This window comes from Condylostylus longicornis, unplaced genomic scaffold, assembly GCF_029603195.1.
Source record: "Condylostylus longicornis isolate FDR11 unplaced genomic scaffold, ASM2960319v2 ptg000005l, whole genome shotgun sequence".
In the NCBI taxonomy this organism is placed as follows: Eukaryota; Metazoa; Arthropoda; class Insecta; order Diptera; family Dolichopodidae; genus Condylostylus; species Condylostylus longicornis.
The window spans coordinates 7,182,047-7,203,533 of NW_026577974.1; the positions used below are offsets into that span (position 1 = coordinate 7,182,047).

The window sequence follows — 21,487 nt, forward strand, 5'->3', positions numbered from 1 at the left end:
TTTTCTATCAGAAATGTTGGTTATTTTTTTATACCAAAAATAATATATGTATTAAATAAATTAATAAATAAAAAAAATTTAATTAAAATTTGTTAAATAATTGGATCGCTATTAGCCAACTAAAAAAAATTGTATAAAATGCTAAAATTATAATTGGTGTTTTTTGTCCACTATATGCTATAATATAAAAATTACATGTTAATATAAAAAATATATTTGTATTTAATTTTCGGTATATTTATAATATATATATATAAAATAATAATTCCACATAGTTATAAATAATATATTTGTGTAGATTGTAGGTCTATCATTCATAAATAACAAAACGATAATAAAAATAAAAATACAATTTATAATAATCTATTTATTGTAAGAAAATATATAAAATAACAAAAAAAATAAAATGTTAAATAAAATTTTTGATATTGCAATATTTTATATTGTTACAATTTTATATTTAAGAATATTAAAAACAAAATATTTATTTTAGAGTCCAACAAAAGAAAAAATATCAATAATACCAAAAATTTTTATATAAAATAATAAAATTTAATAATATTTTTAAAACTCAATTTTCTTTTAAGTGCAGCTATTTAAATTTATACATGTACCTATTTTACTGTGAAAAACATTTCCTTTTTTTTTTAATTTATATTCATAATTTATTATTTAAATAATTTGTTTTTTTTTAAATTTAAAAAATTCAAATTAAGAAATACTAAAAAAAAAAAAATAGAATCATTTTGAAATTGTAAGAATATTCAATAAAAATGCATGGATGATTAGCGAACAAAACAGGGTGAATTTTTGATAATTTAGAAACAAAAAAAAAATTAAAAATGCTTTTAAAACTTTAAGCATCCCCTACGATTTTTAATTGTGCTTCCTTTATAGTTTTGATTTATCAAACATGCTTTATATTAAGATTTAAGTTAGAACTGAATTTTCAAAAATCCCCTAGCTTATAACCATTTTTAATTAATTCAAAAATTTACATAATTTGTTTGGAAAACACGATTGAAAATCATAGACCCTTTTCTATTAGGGTGTTAATATTATATACATATATATTAATATTTTTTTTTTTGTATTGAAATTTGTTCTAGTGGATTGTACTTGGACAAATCACAAAAAATTGGAATCACGAAAATTTAAAATTGTTGTATGTAGATTTAGCACCCATATACAATAAAATCAATTATCAAAAAAATGATAAGATGTACATATAATTGTAGATATATAAATGCATTTCTTGCTAAATATGAAAGTAATAGAGGACTATATCCTGAAATTTTAATTAACATATGTTCATACAAACGTATAGTACATATTATTTATGTATATCCAAATTGATAATTTCTTTTTTCTAATGTGCAAAATGTAAAAGAAATCATGAATATTAATGATTAAATTCATGATTAAAAAAAAAAAAATCAATAAAACGATTGTAATATTAAATTTATATAAAAATGTATTTTGTATGTAAAGAAAATACTAAAAATAAAATATATATAAAATTACAAAAAGCTTGTATACTATAAAATATTTGAAAATATATAAATAAAAAAAAAATTTTAGATGGCAAAATTTATAAAAATTTTTAAAATTTATTTTATTTACAGGTTATAAATTTACATATTTTTCAATAATTTGAATTTGGTTCAATGATAATAATTAATTTTAATTATTAATGTACTTACAAATTAATTTTACTTTGAAAATTTGAATAGATTTTTTTCAATTGATTCAAATTTTTCTCTTCACCATTTTGTATTTCTGCTTGCAAATTCTGTAATTTAATTATAATATATTAATTAGAATTATAATTTAATTAATTATATTAATTTTTTTAAATTATTTACCATTAATAATTTCATTTCTTCTTTTATATTTATTTTTAATATTTCATAATAATCGGATGATAATTTTTCTGCAATTAATATTTTACAATAGTATAAAACAATTGGATTTTCTGTTATAATTTTTATAAAATTTTCTTTATCATTATATTCAATTATTATTTCAATACCAAATAAATATATTTTAAATATTGTATTTGTTATTAAATTAATTTCATCACTTTTATTACGATTTATATTTATATTAAACCATTCATATATTTCAGATAATGTTAATAAATTTGGTGTTTTTTTAATAAATTCAAATTTTTTATTTTCCTCTATTATATTATGTATTTTATTTTGATTAATTAATTCTTTAATATTATCTTCAAATGTTTTATTAATACGAAATTCAATAATATTAATTGAATTTTGAAATAATTTTATAATATTATGATTTTTTACATTAATTGGTATTGATATATAATTTAAATCATTATCACATTCAATAATTGTATTTAATTCTAATTGAATTTTTGGTAATAATAATAAATTTGTTTTTTTTAAATGTAAAATAATTATTATATCATCATTTATAAAATTTTTTGTTAATTTAATATTTTTCATATGATATTTCATTAAATCAATATCAAAATTAATTAATATATTCCAAATATCATTTGATATAAAAATGCTATTTGGTTTTATACGTATTTTTAATATGGCAAAAAATGAATTAATATCATAATCAATTTTTTCTATTGGATATATTATATTTCCTTTTAAATTTGATGGTAAAAATGTATAAAATTCTATTGTTGAATCAATTAATTTAGAATATATATCTTTTCGATTTGCTATAGATATTATTGTTTGTTTTTTTATCTCTTCTTCAATTAATTTATTTAAATGTTCTGGTTCTTCTAGTAATGATGTTATTAATTGTTTATTTTTTTCAATATTTTTGAATTTCTCTGGTGTTAATTCAATTAAATCATTTGAATTTGGTATTGATAATCTTTTAGATTTTGTTGAAAATTTTGCTCTATAAAATATATTATTTTCACTTAAGCAAATTAGTTTATTAATTGAATTTACCTAAAATTATAAAAATAGTTACATAAAATGAGAGTATATGATTAATAATGTTAAAATTTTGTATAAATATATTTTTACCCAAGTAAATGCAATAATTCCTGGTATAAATTGATCTTCTTCTACAATATCTAATATTTCTGTTTCTTCATCATAACAAAAATCAACTTTAAAAATTCGAGTTCCATCAGAATAAAAATATGAATTTTGTGAATATGTTGATGCTATTACCTCACATCCTAAAAGAAATGCAAGTAATTTTTGCAATAAATTATTTCACAAAAAAATCGAGAATATGAAAAACAATTAATTAAATAATATTTACCACAAAAATATTGTCTTCTATCTAAAAGTTTAAATAGTTTTGAAACAAATAAAACTTCTATTGTTCCACAAAATAAAAATATTAATAAAATATTCTGAAAAATAAAAAAAATAAATATTAGAATATTAATTACTATCTAGATATGTGTCTTACGTTTCGTTCTATATATACAATATTAGAAATATCAGATGCAACAGTTAATATAAGTGATATTTTAAAATCTTCATCATCTTCTGGATTATTTAATAGGCAAAAAAGATTTCCATTAATACTAAATATATAAATACAATCTGATTCAATTAAATTCTTTGAGATTAATTCAAAAAATTCTTTATTATTTTCATTTATTTCAATACATTTTGTTACATAATTTTCATCCTCCCAATTACTATTAAACAAATTGTCATCATCATCATCAAATGTTATATCAAATCTTCTAAAATATTTTAATTTTTCTGGATTTTTAAAATCTTTATAATGCTCTAAGAATATAGAATATGAATTATTTTCTTCATTTTTTTCTATTCTTATTAAAACAAAACCATCGTTAGAACTGGACAAATATTTAACATTTTTAATAAAATTAATATTATTCATACTTTTAAATGATGTAAAATATTTAATTTCTCCATTTTGTAATAATGTTAATGTATTATATTGTGTTAATGCAATTGATTTAATTTCATCAGAAATTGGTATATGAAATTGATCAGTTAAAATATCTCCTTCATCAACTTTATTAAATATTTGTGTAATTAAAGAATCATAAGACCATGTTACAAAAATTGTTTTATCTTCAGATGATGTACTAAATAAACCCAAAGGATAAAATAGTGAATCATCAATTTTCCATTGATTCATGATCAAAGTTTATTTTTAAAATTTAAAATAATTTCTAAAAATTTTTATTTACAAAACAAAATTTCAAAAATCCCACTAAAAATTTGTTTTTGTGAATGACAAATGTCACTTGACAAACAATATAATTACAGACTTGCCAGAAATTAATAGTTTTCAAAATTTGATTGTCATAATAGTATGCAGTAGATTTTACGAGCAATATTTTAGTTTGAAGTTTTTAAGTTAAATTAATTAATTGAAACCAAAAATTTTAATTGAATTAATTATGAGAAATAATTTGTTAACTGTAATTCCTTATAAATAAAAAAAAAATTATAATTTAAGGTAAAATTTATTAAAACTATTTAGTTTTTGTTGCGAATGTCATACAGCCGAGCAATAATATTTGCGTTCCATATATGTGTTCAAACTACTCATTAGTAGTCAAAACATACTGGCGTTTTCTATTTCAAACAAATGTGTAAATGATCTTTGCAGTTTCTTTAGTTTTTTCAGACAAATTTAAATAGTATTTCTAATCGAGAATTTGTACATTCGGAATTTAGAAAATTGTTGCTTCTAATAAATTATAAAATAATGTTAAAAATAGAAAAACCTAAACTTTGAAATTACATTTTCTTAATGTAAATAAAATGTGTAAATTTTGAGTTATGTCAGTATTGTCACGAATGAGAGATACTATATTATATATAAAATGCTTCAGGCTTAGTCTGAACGTTGAATAAAAATTTGACATTTACATTTATGTCAAATTAATGTTAATATTATTTTAAGTTTTTGTGGAGTGGAATAGAGTAGAGTGTATGTCGTGTGGTTTTTGCCACTTGCCAGGATTTCACTTTCACATTGTATTATTTTAAAATAAAAGTAATTTTTATAAAAATAAAAATATTGGCTGTCATTTTACAAATTTTTAAATAAATATTTTGATTTTATCGAATAAATTGAAAAGTAAAATTTGCGCAAATTTCATACACTCATAATCATTGGAAAATGCGAGTCGGTAAAAAGAAATGCGTCATTAAAAAAAAAGTAAGTTACAAAATGCTTTTAAAGCAAAAAATTAATGAACTACCTATATAAAAAAAAAAATTCCTAAATTATTCAATTAAATTCAATTTTAGATGATGCAATATGATGAATTTATGGAAAGAATAAAAAAATCCTTTTATTATGGTGATGAAAGTGTAGAAGAAAATATAGAATTAACTAGTCCACTCGCTGAATATGCATCAGAATTATTTTCTGAACCACAAAAAGGCAACTCATTACAAAGATTAACAAAATTTTCTGCTGGAAATGTACGTGTACCGAATCCATGCTCTTTAATAATGGCTCTCATATATTTAGATAGGTTGGTTAATTTAACTACATGCTTTCATGCAAATATTCAAATTTTATTAATTTCTATTTTGTATTTAAGGTTAAATGAAGTTAATCCTGGATATGTAAGGAATGGAATAACACCATCTGATTTGTTCTTGGTTTCTGTGGTATGTTAAAAATTTACTATTGGTTTTGTAAGAAAATTTAATTTCTTATGTGCAACTACATATGTACATATTATACAAAAAGAAAATGATTAACCTCAATGGAATTTTTTTTATTTTCTATTCTATGAAAAATGTTGTCGTATTTGTGACAAAACTGTCGTAAGAAATAGAATATATATAACTAGTTCTTGACCTTCGAAAAGCTTTTAAACAGATTAGAAAATAAAATATAAACAAAAAAAAATCAAAACAACATTAATTATTTTTCTATAATATGAATTAAAATTTTCTAATATATTTTTTGTTTTTCTTTTTTAGGTTGTATCTTCTAAATTTTGTTATGATGATGATGAGGACAGTACATTTTATTTAGATGATTTTCTACAAGATTGTGATACATCTTTGGAACATTATAAAAAACTTGAAATGGAATTTTTATGTGCTATAGATTGGAACATATACATATCAAATGAAAATTTTCAAAAAAAATTGGAAACTATTGAAAAATTTTTAGCAAAACGTGAAGGTATACGTCGCGGTTGGTTAACATACACAGAATTATTACATTTTTTACCATCATTTACATTGGCAAAATTTTTATTAAATAATATTACTGTTATGGCAGTTAGTTATGTTGCAAGTGTTATGACAATGGCTGGTGCTTTCTTTTTAGTTAGCAATATACCGGGTAATGGTTTATTACAAATTAATCGCAATCAAATACGTAATAAATTAAGCTGTGAAAATGATATTGTATCACAATCAACACAAAAATCTAATGATATTATTAATAGTACAACTGGATCAAATGAACAACATAATATTAATGACAATAATATTGGAAAACAAAATACAAATAATAATATGGCTGTTGTTAATCATTCATCTGATATTATGATTGGTAATATTAATATTATAAATAATAATGGATTAAATATTGAAAATGAATTAAAAAAATTAGAAGATGAATATAAATATGAGAAAATGTTAGAATTGAGAAAACAGAATAATGAATATGATGGTCCTTTAATTAATTTTTATGAAAATTATATAATACAAGATAAATTATATTCATTGGTATATGGTATGAATACAATAAAAGGAACAACATTTAATGATGTACTTATAAATTATCAAGATTATCAAGATAATAATAATAATAAAAATAATAATAGTAATGAAGATGATATTAATGGAAATGCTAATTTAATAATGATATTTGAAAGATTAAATGATATACGAAATTATACAAAATCAATATTTTGGGATTTAATATATAATGCTGAGAAATCTTTTAAGACACCATTAATTTGGTTTAAATTTATATAGCATAAAAATGAACGTTTTATACGTTTATTATTATATATGATATTTTTATGCGATTATTATATATTTTTTTTTATTCTATTCACTTATAACGAGAAATAATTTTTTTTAATTTACATTCAAATAATAATATTAAAATTCTTATAAATTTTTAATCATAAACATAATTCATTTTTCATATTAAAAATAATAATTAGTAATAACATTCAAAAATACTAATAACATTCATAATATTTTAAAAATTTTATTTAGATTTCATATTTTCTTTTTGTTTTCAAATAACAAAAATTAATATTATTATTAAAGCCAAATAATTAAAACAAAAAAAAGTTACAAATATTTTAAATTTATAAAAAATTCTCTATTTAGATAGTCTAAAATATTAATTAACATGATGGAATTACAAAGTGTTTATGTATTAAATGAAAATTCCACAATTTGAAAATGATATTTTTGTTTTTTTGGTATAGAAATTAAAATATTTTTTTTTGTGATTTTTGGTATAGTACAAAGAAAAAATTGAAACATTTTATATAATGTACCGAAAAATCTGGATTAAAAAAATATTTTATAGTTAACAAAATAAGAATTTTAGACAAAAAAAAGAAAAAGAAAACAAGTATTTGTCAACAAGTATATTTATAATAAAATTTAAAGAAAAAACAAAAATAAGACATAAATATGAAAATTTTTAGCTTTAGAAAAATATTATATGCAACTGAAAACAGTAATAAAATTGTATTTTATTATAATAATAGAATGTTTTTGTAATTTAGTATTATTTTTATTGAGGTAGTAATACTATAGTAGTTCCTACGAACGAAAAAGTAGACCAATTTTCAACAAAACTTCGTTTCAGACCACTTAACTAGACCAATTAAGAGTTCAGTTAAAACAATTAATTTTAATAGCTAATTCCATTAATTTTATAACAATTGATTTTAGTTAATCTCTAATTGTGAATTTAGAAGTGCAACTAATGTTGTTCCTACTTCAATGCTTTAATTATTAATTAGATTTTCAAATCTAATCTAAATTTACTTCAAAATATCAAATACGGGCTGCAAAATTTTAGTAAGTACTACGTTAGAACTAAATTATCTAAAAACAATTAAAATGAAAATGATTTAAATAAATTATAAACTTTTTAATTATTTTATTAAATAACTTTATAATCGGTTTTTAAGCAAATTATACAAATTTTAAACTTACAAATTTTAACTTTACAAATAACTATAATTCATTTACGCAAGAAAACAGATTACTGATGCAACAGTACATACAACATACAACCGTAATGGGATGAAGAATGAAATATTTTCAAAAAAATTTTCAAATAAAATTCAAGATAATAAAATTAAGACAATGAAATAGAGAAAACTCAATTAAAATTGGAAATTTTTTAACGGGTTTAATGGCATCAACTTATTGTATAATTAAAATAAAAATTAATTCTAACTCTATATTTTAACTATAGTCTAATGTGGTGGTTATGGTTAACAATATTCGTTCCACAGTCTTATAATAAGTTAAAAATATAATAAAAAAATATAAAAATTTAAAATAGAAAAGGAAGTGAGATTTCTTATATCCGGTTTTTCAAAGAGACATCTTGAATTTTGCGTTTATCATTTATAATGTGGCGAATATTAAACAATTTTAAGATATAAATCAATTGGATATTTGAATTAAAGGTAATTTTTCAAATTTCTATATGTGCGCTGTTGATTATATGATTATGATTAAAATTTTATTTTATCACAACGCAGCGTGTGTTGCACTTAGAACGGAGTCACGATAGATAGGAAACACACTCAGTCACAGTGCATTGTTATATCGGTTTCCGGTTGTACAAGTCTACAATGCAGCATTTATTTGGAATCCAACACAAAAATGATAAAAGTGGATAAATAATTATTAAATCAATCAATATTTAATTGTGGTCGGAGTATTAAAAAAGCAGTATGCTTATATTTTCAAATTCACTTTGTGTTAAGAATTAGTAGAATTATTTTGGAATTTTCTCTGTAAATCGCATTATCCTATAAAGTTGGTTAATCAAATTTTACAATTCATTTCTTCTTTTTTATAAACACTTTGTTCTTTTGTCTTTTATGCGCTTTTCTTTTAAATTTGTTGTCTATGCAGTAGAATATTACTGTCTCAAATTGTTCTTTTACTGAATGGATAATTGAAGGAAGAACTTAAGAAGCAACAAGATAACAGAAATGGTAAACAGAATTAAACAAAAAGAATCATTTAAAACGATTTATGTTTAAAATTAAGTCCTTTTTTTCGAACTTCTTAAATTCGAAGATATTCTCTTTCTTTTAGCTATTGTGAAAATTTTTGTAAATCGCAAAAGGATATAATGCAAGAACATTATAGTATGTACCGTTAAGATGATATTCTTGTTGATGATACCAGAAATCTACTACTCATTCTTTTTCGCTCAGTTTAAGAAAAGTTTAAGAAAATAATGCCATTTTACTATTACTGTTGTATTTTTTGAATTAAAATAAAATGAAATTTGCAAAAAAAAAGACGATATTTAAAAAAAAAATAACAAATTTACTGTCTTTAATTAGATTCACTAATTGCTTAAATTGTTCTTTCGCTTGTTTTTCTTCATTTTTTTTTTCTCAATTTGAATATTGGGGTTTGTGTTGTTTTGACTCCCCGTTTTCCTTTAGATTTTGCAATTTTCATACCAAATATTCATGGAAAGGTGAGAAAGGAGAAAAGTGTTTGATTAACTTTAGGATTTTTTTTTGGATTTATGTGGTTCTACGGTTTTTTTGAGGGTGGAGAGAATTATCTTGAGCTGTTTTGTTTGTGAATCTAAGAATATAAATAAGTAAATTTTAGGCAATACCATTCCATTGTAAGACTGCAGCAATAAAATTTTTCAGAAAAAGAAAATTGGAATTTTCTGCGAAATTTCTGTCTGAGTCTTGAAATTGATAGAAAAAGCACTGAGTAAAAGTGGTGTAAATACTGAGTACATAATATTTTCGCTAAGCACAGGGAAAGCACTATGTACGTATTATACAGAAGATAAAATATCAAGTTAATGTAAGGATGCGAAAACAAACATATTACTCAAATATAGGAAAATAGTGCAAATATTTGGATATTAGAAATCTTGATTTATACTTAAGATCTTGGCTACACATACATAAAAATCAAGCAATGTGAAAAGTCTAAGAGGAAAGAGGGATTTGTAAATATTTACATATGTGAATAAACAACAGACTCACAAATTTCCCCTATTGTTTTGCCAGTTCCTGGATCGATTATAGCATTTCAAGAAATGCATTTTAGAAAGTTAAAAGGCTTGGAATTTAAAGAGAGTATAGCTTGTAACATGAAAAGTGTAATAATTTTTAATTTGTATAACAAAATATTAAAATTTATTGCATAATTATAGGATGAGCAAAAGGGAAAAAATTTAAAGAAGTGTCAACATAATATTGTCTAATTCGATGTTTATGTAAGTGAGTAAAGATTAAATATGTTCTCTTTGATGACAATGGCATTTACCGTTATCTTTTAGATTTTACAGAAATTTGAAAAAGCTTTTCGGAAATATAAGATGCCGAAATTTCAAATTTTACAAATTTCCTGAGCTGATAAATAAATAATAAAAAAACTACATCATAAAAATTGCATACATTTGGGCAAATTTTAAAATTTATAAATTATTTTAATGATTTTAAGAACCCAATTTGAATTTTTTAATTAAAAAGTTTTTTAAAAATTATAATTTAAATAATTGTTATACAAAAAATACTTCATTTCATTGTATAGAATGAAAAACAAAAACAATTAATAATAATTATATAATTTTTACCGTTATAGAATTTTTATTATTATTTTTTTCGTATGAAATTCACAATAGTTTTTAAAAATTTTATATTATTTAAGATAAAATTAAAAATTTCATTATTATTCTTTTGCAATTATTATTATTGAAATGGTTTTCAATTAGCTTAAAAATTTTTACCAAAGTGTATAAGAGAATAATTAAAATTGTAATAGGAGAGGAAATTATAACAATTAAAAAATAAAACTTAAAGTAAATTAAAATAAAATTTTTGGAAAAATTGCAATTTTAGCTCTTAAAAATTATTAAATAGAAAATAAGAGAAAAAAAATAATGAAAATTAAAAATTTTTTTGTAAATTTTGTGCATACTTACTTAAGTAGGTACCATTCTTTAAACCTTAACTATGAAGGTGAAATGGATGGTACATAATTGCCAGTTCGTTTATAATGTAATTTTGTAAATTTTTGCGATTTAAGCATTAAATTTAGTGAATAATTTTATTGTTAAAAAATTTCATTGGTCTTGTAGTCATAGTTTGAATTTCTATTAATGCCAGCCTGTCTGTTGGATTTACTCTTTAATTAAATACAAAATCTTATTAAATGATATGACTTTCGTCATTATTGTATATTAAGAGGTCTTCATTCGTATTAATGCGAATTAATGTACGTATATAAGAATATTCGAGGTCATTGCTATATATTTAATGCCACTTCTGTATGTTCGTTAGAATTTTTGTATATTCGAGGGCATTTTTTCATTTGTTAGAGGCATATCTAATTGGAGACATTTACGTTTATTTGAAAACAGAACAAGAGCGATTTACCGTTTCGAAATGTCAAAATTCGTATAGTCGGCGCTAATATAGCCTAAATTCGTATTTCACTACGGGAGATTTTCTTTTTTTGACATAAACTGTTTCCATCTATGTGTTTATGTTTTGACATAAACTGTTTGCATCTATATGTAAAATATTAAAAAAAATTGTTGGTTTTGCCCTTTCGCTATTGTTCTGTGTTAACAACAGAAATCGTCCACCGTTGCCGCTCATCGCTTTTGTTCTATTTCTATAATAATTATAAAGGCATATTTGAAGGCCATTCTGTGTATTCAAGAGTGTATTTTTGAGGCCAATTTTGTGTATCATTTTATTTAGTTTTACCTCCTTAACTTAACTCAACATAAGCGTTTTAACTCATTCGATCTCATAACATAAAATAACGGTACTTTTTTTGGATAGATTTAATTGCTGCCGAATATTTTCTCTTTCATATATTGAGATATCCGATAGTTGTTTGTATTACGAAATAGCTTGTAGAACAATGCATTTTCTTCGTTAATTTTTACCGTTAATTCTATTTTTATGTATATGTATGTACTTATATATATGAATGTTTTTCATAAATAGTTTTTGTTATTATTTTCTATTTAATAGAACAAATTTGGTGTAAAAAATAAAATTAGATTATGATTTGCAAAGTGTGTGTGTATTTTGTTATTAAAATGCGATTGTGTTATATAAAAAAGAAAGAGATAGAAAATGTTTTCCGGATAGATTAACAATCAACAGACATCCCCATATATATACACATATGTAAGTATATATTTAATGTAATAGAATTAATATTTGGCTGATTATAAAAATCAAAATCAAAAAATAAAAAGTTAAGAAATTTTTTTAATTATTATTAAATTTTGACCACATTACGATTATTGAAATGTGGTGTAATGGTGTGCATTCGAAGATGCTGTTTGTTGTTATTGCTGTTTTTTTTTTAATTAAAACAAAGTGAAGCAAGTGTGTGAAGATGAGAATTTGAAAAAATGAAAATTAAAATTTAGTTTCCTTAATAACATTTTTAATAAAATTCTTTTTTTTTTCAAAAATTTTAATTTTATTTTGGAATTGTTTTGTGTTTTTAATATATTTTTTTTTCTTGGTTTTTTTTTTAATAGCTAATAACAATTAAAAAATTGTGGGTTTTTATAATTGCATTTAAAATGTTTGTAAAAAAATTATAAAGTTAAATTTGATCAACGGGTATAACAAAATGAATTGTTTTAGTTTAAAATTGGAAAATGTGAAGAAGCAAAGTGTGTAATGAAAAATTTGTAGTATATAGATGTGCCGAAATAGGTGTGATCTGAAATAAAATAATAAAAGTTCGAGTGGTGTAGCTTCTGAACAGTCAGTCAAAACAAATAATTTGAACCTCTTGTCTCTTGATTTAAATTACTATGAATAATGGAACTGGCTGTGAGAAACGTATTTTGTAGAGTTTTTAATTTTTTAAAAAGCTTTTCTGAGATCCCATGGCTGGAAGGAAAGGTTTAGAGATTTCGGAGATCTTTTTAACGATGTGCGCCGCATGGAAAAATTTGGTGAATCTTTTTAAAACCTGTACATGTATAAGAGGTACCAGCTTCAGTGGGCCAAATCTTGTTGATTTGTTTAATCTTGTTCAACACTAATTTGCGAGCAGCAAAAATATGCATTTCTAACAAGTTGGAAAGACGAGCATATCCGAAAGCGAAAGACGAATTTGATACTGATCAAGAATACATATACACCATCTGGGGTCGCAAATGTTTCATTCTTGGTATTAGTATAATTCTATACGTTTGGACAACTTGAATGTACCGTCAATATAATATGAAAGCAGGTATTATTAATTAAGTATTATTAATTAAGTATAAGTTATTAATTAATTAAGTAGTTATAAGAGTTCAATAGCTATAAGTAATAAGAAAATTCTGAATTATATTTCGGGCGATATTTCGAATATTTTTCTATTCATTAGGGTTTGTGTCTGAGATAAAAATGTTTTATATGGGGAAATTAGTACATTTTCTGTCTGATCATCCACGCAACATTCAACACTTGGCCAATAGGAAGGTCTATTATTTGACCACATATCATAATCTAATTTGGTCCTAATCATTCGGAAAAAAGTGAATACTAGTAAACCGGCTCCCTATCAGCTATATCGAAACTAGTGTACTTCCTTCATGAATAGATTAACAGCTGCCGCAAAGGTATTACTGATCGATAATTTCGGACTATTTTCTTATAACAGTATTTTGACAACTATTTAATTTCTCCAAGATATTATTTTTTTCGTAATCACAATTAAAACAATGAAGTATTGTACAAGGACATAAAAATGAAAAAGTCATTTTATATTATTGCAAAAATTTCTCGATGAAAATTTATCAAGGAATTTAAAAACTTTAAATAATAATATTGAAGAAAAATATTTTTATAACTACAAACACACTATGCCCGACAACGCATACAAGGTCGCACACAACGCATTCAAATAAACATTGAAAATTGAATTAGCTGCCGTATATTCATTTCTTTTCGTCCGCCCTTATAGAAAAACAAACAGAGATTAAACAATAGAAAAATAGAAAATAATGACAAATAAAGGAAATGTTTATGTGGGAAGCAAGAATATTAAATATAAGGAAGAAATAATATAATAAAGAATCCTTGAATATTAGTTTTTTTTTATAAGAATTCTTTAATTCCAATTGAAAAATTTTTGTTGAGGAAAGAAATTGGAAAGCACACATACTATTGCACATAATATTTTCCAAATATAGGAGTCGTTAATTACCTCTCGGCTATTATTTTATGATCTTAATATAAAATTACGCACATGCTATATTAATGCGGAAATTAGATTCTAAAGGCTATAACATTTTATAAAAGAATGCGCATTCGGAATGAAAATGTCGAAATTTTAAGGTTTTTTAATTGATACGATTCGAGTAGAGATCGAAAATCAAAAAATTTATTTATACATAGAGAGGATGAAGTCAGAATCGGAGTTTGGAGTTAGACTCGGAGTCGGAGTCAGAGTCGGAGTCGAATTCGGAGTCGAAATCGGAATCGCAGTCAGAATTGGAGTCGGAGTCGAAATTGAGTCAGAGTTGGGTTTTAAAATGAATTTCAAATTAAACAAAGATGGAATCGGTATTTTTATCCGAAACGCAATAATTCGGGACAAACACTATAGCCTTTTTCTAAACTAAATAAAAATTTATGAATTTTAAATAATTTATAAATGATATAACAGGTGATTGAACGAAGAATAACTCTCTGAAATTTATCCTTAGTATGTTATGGAATGACACCAAAGAAAATTAAATTTATAAAATTTTTTTGCCTAAATTGAACTGAAAAAAATTCCAAGAAATTTTTAAAAATCAAACTGATTCCGTTTGATATTAGTTCTGAATTCAAAGCCTTCCCGACTTTGATTCTGTTGAATTGAAATCCGAATTGAAGACTTTCCCCTATATAAGCCACTTTAAAATGTGAACCAGCACTTGCTCATTTCATGTACATATATCAAATTTTCTATATGTTCTATGTGTTCTCTTTAATTTTTTTTTGTAATTTGTTCATTAAATTATTCGCCGCACAGGATAATTTTTTCTAATATTTTATTCACAAAATTATTTATTCCCTTTTTCTCCGAAACATTTTTAAACAAAAGAAAATTTTCATTTCAATCTATCTGTTTTATAACACTAGCGTGTCATTTATTCTAAAATGGGATAAAAAGAAAGAAAAATTTATGTGTAAGTATATGTACATTACGCTTTTCTTTTCTATACTTAGCAATAAATCAATCCAATTTTATATCCCTTAAAAGTTATGGAGACACTATATAAACAGACATTTAAGGATCACCAGCATCTATTAAATTTAGAGGAAAAAAAAAAAATAAAGAAGAAGAAGAAGAAAAAATAAATAAAATGAGTAGAAAAAATTTATACAGACACACATACAACCTTAATGTACATAATTATTGTATTTTTATATAAAAAAGAAAAAAAAAAAGAAATAATAAAAAAAGGAAGGACATAAGGACATAAAATAAAATCTAGAGTAGAAAATCGCTTATCTTTTCATCCTAAATAACAACGGAAAATCTTTTCTTTACTTTTCGTCAGAAAATAGCGTAAAAATAACAAAAATAAGAAAAAAAAAATATCAAAATATCCTTGTTTATTGTTTGTTTTTTTTTTTCCTTGTCTCTCATTGTTTTTTGTCTCATTATTATTATTATGTATTGTTATTATTATCCTTATGAAGAGTTTTAATATTATTTCGTATTTTTATATTTAAAGGCTATAGAAGCTTTCATACACAATATATCAACTTTCGAGGCGATCTAAAATAATGTGTATGTGTTTACTCATCCATTGGTATCAGATATCAAAAGATCCATTTAAAAAAATGGATACGGATCAGTCATATTTTAGCCTTCATATGCTCCTTATGCGATATAATAAAACTTGTGAAATTTTCGATTGAAAAATTTTATTAAAATAATTACTAAACACTTTGGATTTAGGCTTAGTGAAGTGTTCGTATACAGGGTCTTCTAATCCTTTATATATAGATTTCATAAATCTATATAGATTCCGATTTTTCATTCTTATATACTGATATACTGGTTTCAGCCTCTCCATTTTTTTTCTAATCTCTTTGAGTTTGGAAGAAAAGTGCTTCAAAATTTAGTTCTTGTGTACAGTGGAATTTAAACAATGTGAGAAACCTCTATATTATACTCTGTCATCTACATCATCTGTTGGTTTTACGAAAATACTTCTTTCATTTCGTCAGCTGCATTATGCTTTGTATACTTTAGAAATACCTGGAAATAAACACGTAAAATACACGTAAAATATACCAAAATTATAATATTGCACAATTGATGCAATATAGGGTCTAAATGTCAGAAGATTTTCAAAAATTCAATATGCTCCCAAAGATATGCAACTCATTAAATATTATTCATACGGCAATTTTTGTTTTTATTCTAAAGGCTATGAGAATTTAAGTAAAATAGTAAATTATCCAAATATTTCATTTATTTACTCATTTTTTTTTCAAATTTTAATTTTGCTTATCTCATATTCTTTCCTCTAATACATCATCTCTTTTAAAAATGTTAAGAGCGAAGCGGATTTTTTATAATATAAAATAAATGACACTAAGAATTTAAATCACAATAAAAACAATAAACAAACAACAAATAGAACAGCAATAAATAACAAACAAAAATTTTATATGAGAGGGAAAGATTGGTCGAGAGGAGGGGAGAAAAAAGAAGTGAGAGCGCGAATTTTATTTACTGTTTTATTTTTTTCTCATGTTAATGGTGTGAAAATTTTCTTATACTAAAAAATGAATGAGAAAAAAAAAATTTTTCGCCAAAAAAAATTTTTTTTTAAATTTTTTTATTTTTGTTTATGTTTTGTTTTTAAGCATTTTTGAAAGGACAACAAAAATAATAAAAATAGAAAGCAAAAAAAAATAAATTTCGTTGAATTTAATATTTTTTTTTTGTTATTGTTTTTTTTTTTTTTGCTATTTAGTTGATCCTGTGTAAACGTCATGAATACTTTTGTCATCTTTTGGAACCTCCCTAGTTTGTAAATTTTTTTCTTCCTCTTTTTTTCAATTATTCTTTTTTTTTTGCCTATTTTTAATTTGTCGGAATCTTTGTTTTGCTATATGGTTTCCTTTTGTTTCAAGAAGGATTATTTCTGTTTTTTCCCTCAATTATTTTTTTTTCGTTCTCATAAAAATTTAGTGAAATGTGCAGTTTATATGTAATAGATGCCTTAGATATACAAAACATAATATAAAATGCCATGTCCATGAATCCTAGAGGACTTGATGGATTTTTCTCTCTATACATATGTAAGTATATAGATATTTGTGTACTTGTACTGAAATGGGATACCAGAAAAAATAAAATAAATAAATTGTGAGCAATTAAGATAAGAGATTCTTTTTTTTTTTATTTTCTCTTTTTCTGTTTTTATTATTATATTTTTTAGCTCACTGCTCTGAAAAAGAGTATTAAAAAAAAATATTAAACAGTTTTTTGTTTATTTTGTTTTTTGATGGTGGAGGTTTGGGTGAAGAGAGGAGAAGGTGGGGGGGGGGGGGAGAAAGTGAAAAGGCCATAAATATGTCCAACAAAAACGAGTAAAGGATGGACCATTACATATATACTCATCTCTTTTTCGCACATTTGACATTGTATAGAAATATAACAGCATTTAAAAGTGCAAGACAAGAAAAAGAAGAAATGAGAAAAGGAGGCAAAGAGAAGAGAAAATAAACCGTTACAGTATTTTAATCGCTTTTTAAGAGTGAGAAGTATTAAAAAAAAAAAAAAGGACACTTTGCTTATTTTATTCTTATTTTTCATTTTGAGTAATTAAATTTGAGAATTAAAAATAAATAAACAAAATTGGGAGAGAAAAGAAAAAATTAAAACTGTTTTTTAAGAAAGATTTACAATGACAGTGATTTAAAATGTTCATTCAAGGATAATGATTGGATGTTTAAGGTTTTTTATTTTTTTTTTTGTTCTTTTTGTAATTTTTGAAAATTTTTCTTGTGCTCATAGAGAATTTTAATTTAATTAAGGAGATTGTATGTATATATAGAATGTGTGTAATCGATAGGAAAGTTATTTATTAAGTATTAAGTAATTAAAAAGCAAATAAGATGAGGAAAAGTTGGAGGAAAATACAAAAAAACAATAAAAGAATTAAAGAGGAAAAAAAAAAAGAAAGTTTATTTCGGTTGATGTGCTGAAGAAATATTGTCATTTTTGTTTTTTTATTTCTGTATATACAGGATTTATAGGAAATTATGTAATTAATGAAAGAAATAACTATAAATTTTAAAATTCAACAAAAAACACACACAAATTAATTAAAATAGACAAGGTTCTTTCTTGATTTTCTCTTAATTTTGGTTCTGTAAATAATTCAATTTATTTCTTTTGTCGGTAATAATCTATGGCAATAAACTGAAATATATTTAATCGAAATTTATATTTTAACTAAAATTTAAATTAAAAATACAATTTTTTGTAAAAATGCGTCCTTTATGCTAGCGTCGAGGTACTCTAATAGAACTTTTTTCCATGTATATCAAATGCGTGCAATTTGACGTTAGTAATGAATTCTAAAGCGACATGACGTAAGCGTTATGAATTCAAATTTATGTTGCCAACGCAACTGATTATTGCTTTTTTTTGGATTTATTGAAAGGTTGACGTATGAGTGACTTTAATATATGTGACAAAATAAATGATGATGAACAAATCATTTTAATTTCGAAATTTCATATTTAAATTTAAATCGCTTTATTGTAATAATTTCTAAAATGCCAAATGCAATTCGTATAAGATGTCAATTCGTTTGATTGCAATATAATTGTCAAATATTTGAGATATATTGAAAAACGTTTATATTGCGTTGTCATTGTGTTCCACGCTCGAATAACTGAGATAATAGAGTGCAGAGTATGTCGCTCTGTAACAATCTTTCGAGATTGATGCTCGTGATTAAATCCAATGCCTTCTTAATCTCGAAAACCTTCAACTCTGCCGTGGTTAAAGCAAAATCCCTCAAGTATTTCATTTCTTCTATACGAACGAAAGTATCACATTCTCTTAGAAAGGTTTATTGAGGTCTTCTCATTATCTTCACAAAATTTGCAAATGTGTTCACTTTCCAGGCTAAAGGTTTACTGAGATGGTCATTAAGCCAGCATATTATGCATGGCTCACAAAATGTCTTCAATAAATACTAAATTAATAAGAAAAATTTTTTAAATCGTAAAAATCAAAATAAAAAATCATTTATCATATTTAATGTCCTTAATTTGGAAGAAATTAATATTTTTTTTTTATCTTTACATAAATAACTACATATGAAAAATTGACATGCAAGTCAAATTAATTGTATAGATAAAATTTATATCCTTTCAAGTTTCAGCACATAGATTCACATATATAGATTCCTTAGGTAAGTTTTTTAAGTATTTTTCTATAATATATTTAATAATATTTAAAAGAAATGTCCTTAATAATATTTTTATTGTATAAAATGAACACACCTTGATTTTTTCCTACATTTCTTGTATAAATTTCACATATAAGTCGAGATCCTTTTAAAATTTTCTAAAAGAAAATTTTCTCAATTTTTTTTATTATTACTTGTGCTCGTACATATTTTCAAGGATGTCAATTTTTATATTAGGTATTATAAGTGAAAATGATTTATTTACTACCATTGTTGATAGTACAGTTAAAGTTAAAAAATATTAAAAGAGAAGAGCAAAATAATAACAGGATAATAAAAGGATATGTGTCCTTTACAATATTAGTTTTATTTTTTTAATAGTTAATAATAATTTTCAGAAAAATATCGGAAGATTTATTTTCATTTTTTACTATTTATACATAATTTAAAAAAAAAAGAAATTTCTCATGTTAAACTAGAGAAAGAAAGTTGCAAGTAAGCAAGGAATAATTTTTTTCAAGGAATACAACAATGCACTAACGATGATGTACCTTTATTTATAATAAGCATATCGTAGAGTAAAAGCAATAAAGGACACGCTAATGGTTATCTAAAATGGTGAGGAGAATTTTTTATTTATCAAAATTATATTCACAATTAAGGGATGTCCGTTCGAATATTTACTTTATTCACAGTTATAATATTAAAAAAAAATAAAATTATTTATTGTTTTATTATTTTATTTATTTCAGTATATACAGTAGTATTAATAAAAATTAACACATTTTGAAAAATGATTAGTGTTGTTAGATTGCAAGTCTGAAGATATTTTGAGATATTGGATGACCCAAAACTGTCTCCAGTGAAGTATCTCGAAACTATTATATCTTCAATAAATAGATTTTGGAGTATTTGCACGTCTTTCCGGCAGGAACTCAGGAAGAAGGTAGAAGGGCGAGTTCTTAGGCTTGGAGTGTCCGTCCTGGGCTGAGGTAGAAAATGGAGCTTCAAGGAAATTATGACCAGAAACGGTATGGAAAATACGGAACCAGGTGAGATGGCTCACAAGTCTCTTAATGGAACACTATCGACATAGGGGTCACATGAGGAGGTTCTGTGGAAAAATCGAGGAGACTTTTATGAACCTTCTCGGTGAGAAGGGAGCGTTGATTCACAACAGAAGAGGGGCTTTGGGTGGCTAAGTCTTCGCAACTAGAGATTGCGAGGAATCTATCCCAACAATATACTCGAATTTATCTGAAGGATAGGTCTCGAAGAAGCACTTTAGATAAAATAATGGAAAGGGGCCACAATAAATCCAATTCTTGGTTCGTGGGGGCTTTATTATTTTATTTATTTCAACTTACTCTAGAAATTGTCTATACGAACTGAAACAGCTGATATTTTGATCTATCATACATGCTCCAGCTCGGCTCCTAATTTTGTTGAACTAACGAATATATTATGTTTGGCAGGTAAAACCATAAATTTGTCAACTACATTTAATATTTTACATTGTGTTCCGCTCGCATCTGCAGTTCGTTCCGTTATGGCCGCAGCTTTATATTTTGCAATTGTAGTCTTGCTTTTTTTAATTTTTTTTTTCCAATCCCACGTAATAGGCAGTCCTTTCTTTTGCAAGGTTATAAAAACGGATTTTACTCCCGATGTTAAGTTAGACATTTTTCTATATTGTCTTGACCTTGTAACTTTTAAATTAATACTAACTTAGTACATTGCATGTGCCCTAATTTTATTTTTGAACATAAGCATATCTTCTCTTCCTCTTCGAACTCTAGAACAAAATTATCGCCTATCTCTTTTTAATTAAGTGTTAAAGATCTTTTAGGTGTACCGATTT

General features: G+C 23.7%; 1 protein-coding gene across 1 annotated transcript; it reads left to right on the top strand.

Annotated features, from left to right (window-relative positions):
- The first annotated feature begins 4,867 nt into the window (after positions 1 to 4,867).
- Positions 4,868 to 7,124, top strand: LOC129615838 (formin-J). The gene is made up of 4 exons (XM_055531222.1): positions 4,868 to 5,157; positions 5,250 to 5,479; positions 5,549 to 5,618; positions 5,937 to 7,124. Exons 1-4 carry the CDS (start codon positions 5,119 to 5,121, stop codon positions 6,945 to 6,947), a joined length of 1,350 nt encoding a protein of 449 aa, XP_055387197.1. The 5' UTR covers positions 4,868 to 5,118; the 3' UTR covers positions 6,948 to 7,124.
- Positions 7,125 to 21,487: the final 14,363 nt, after the last annotated feature.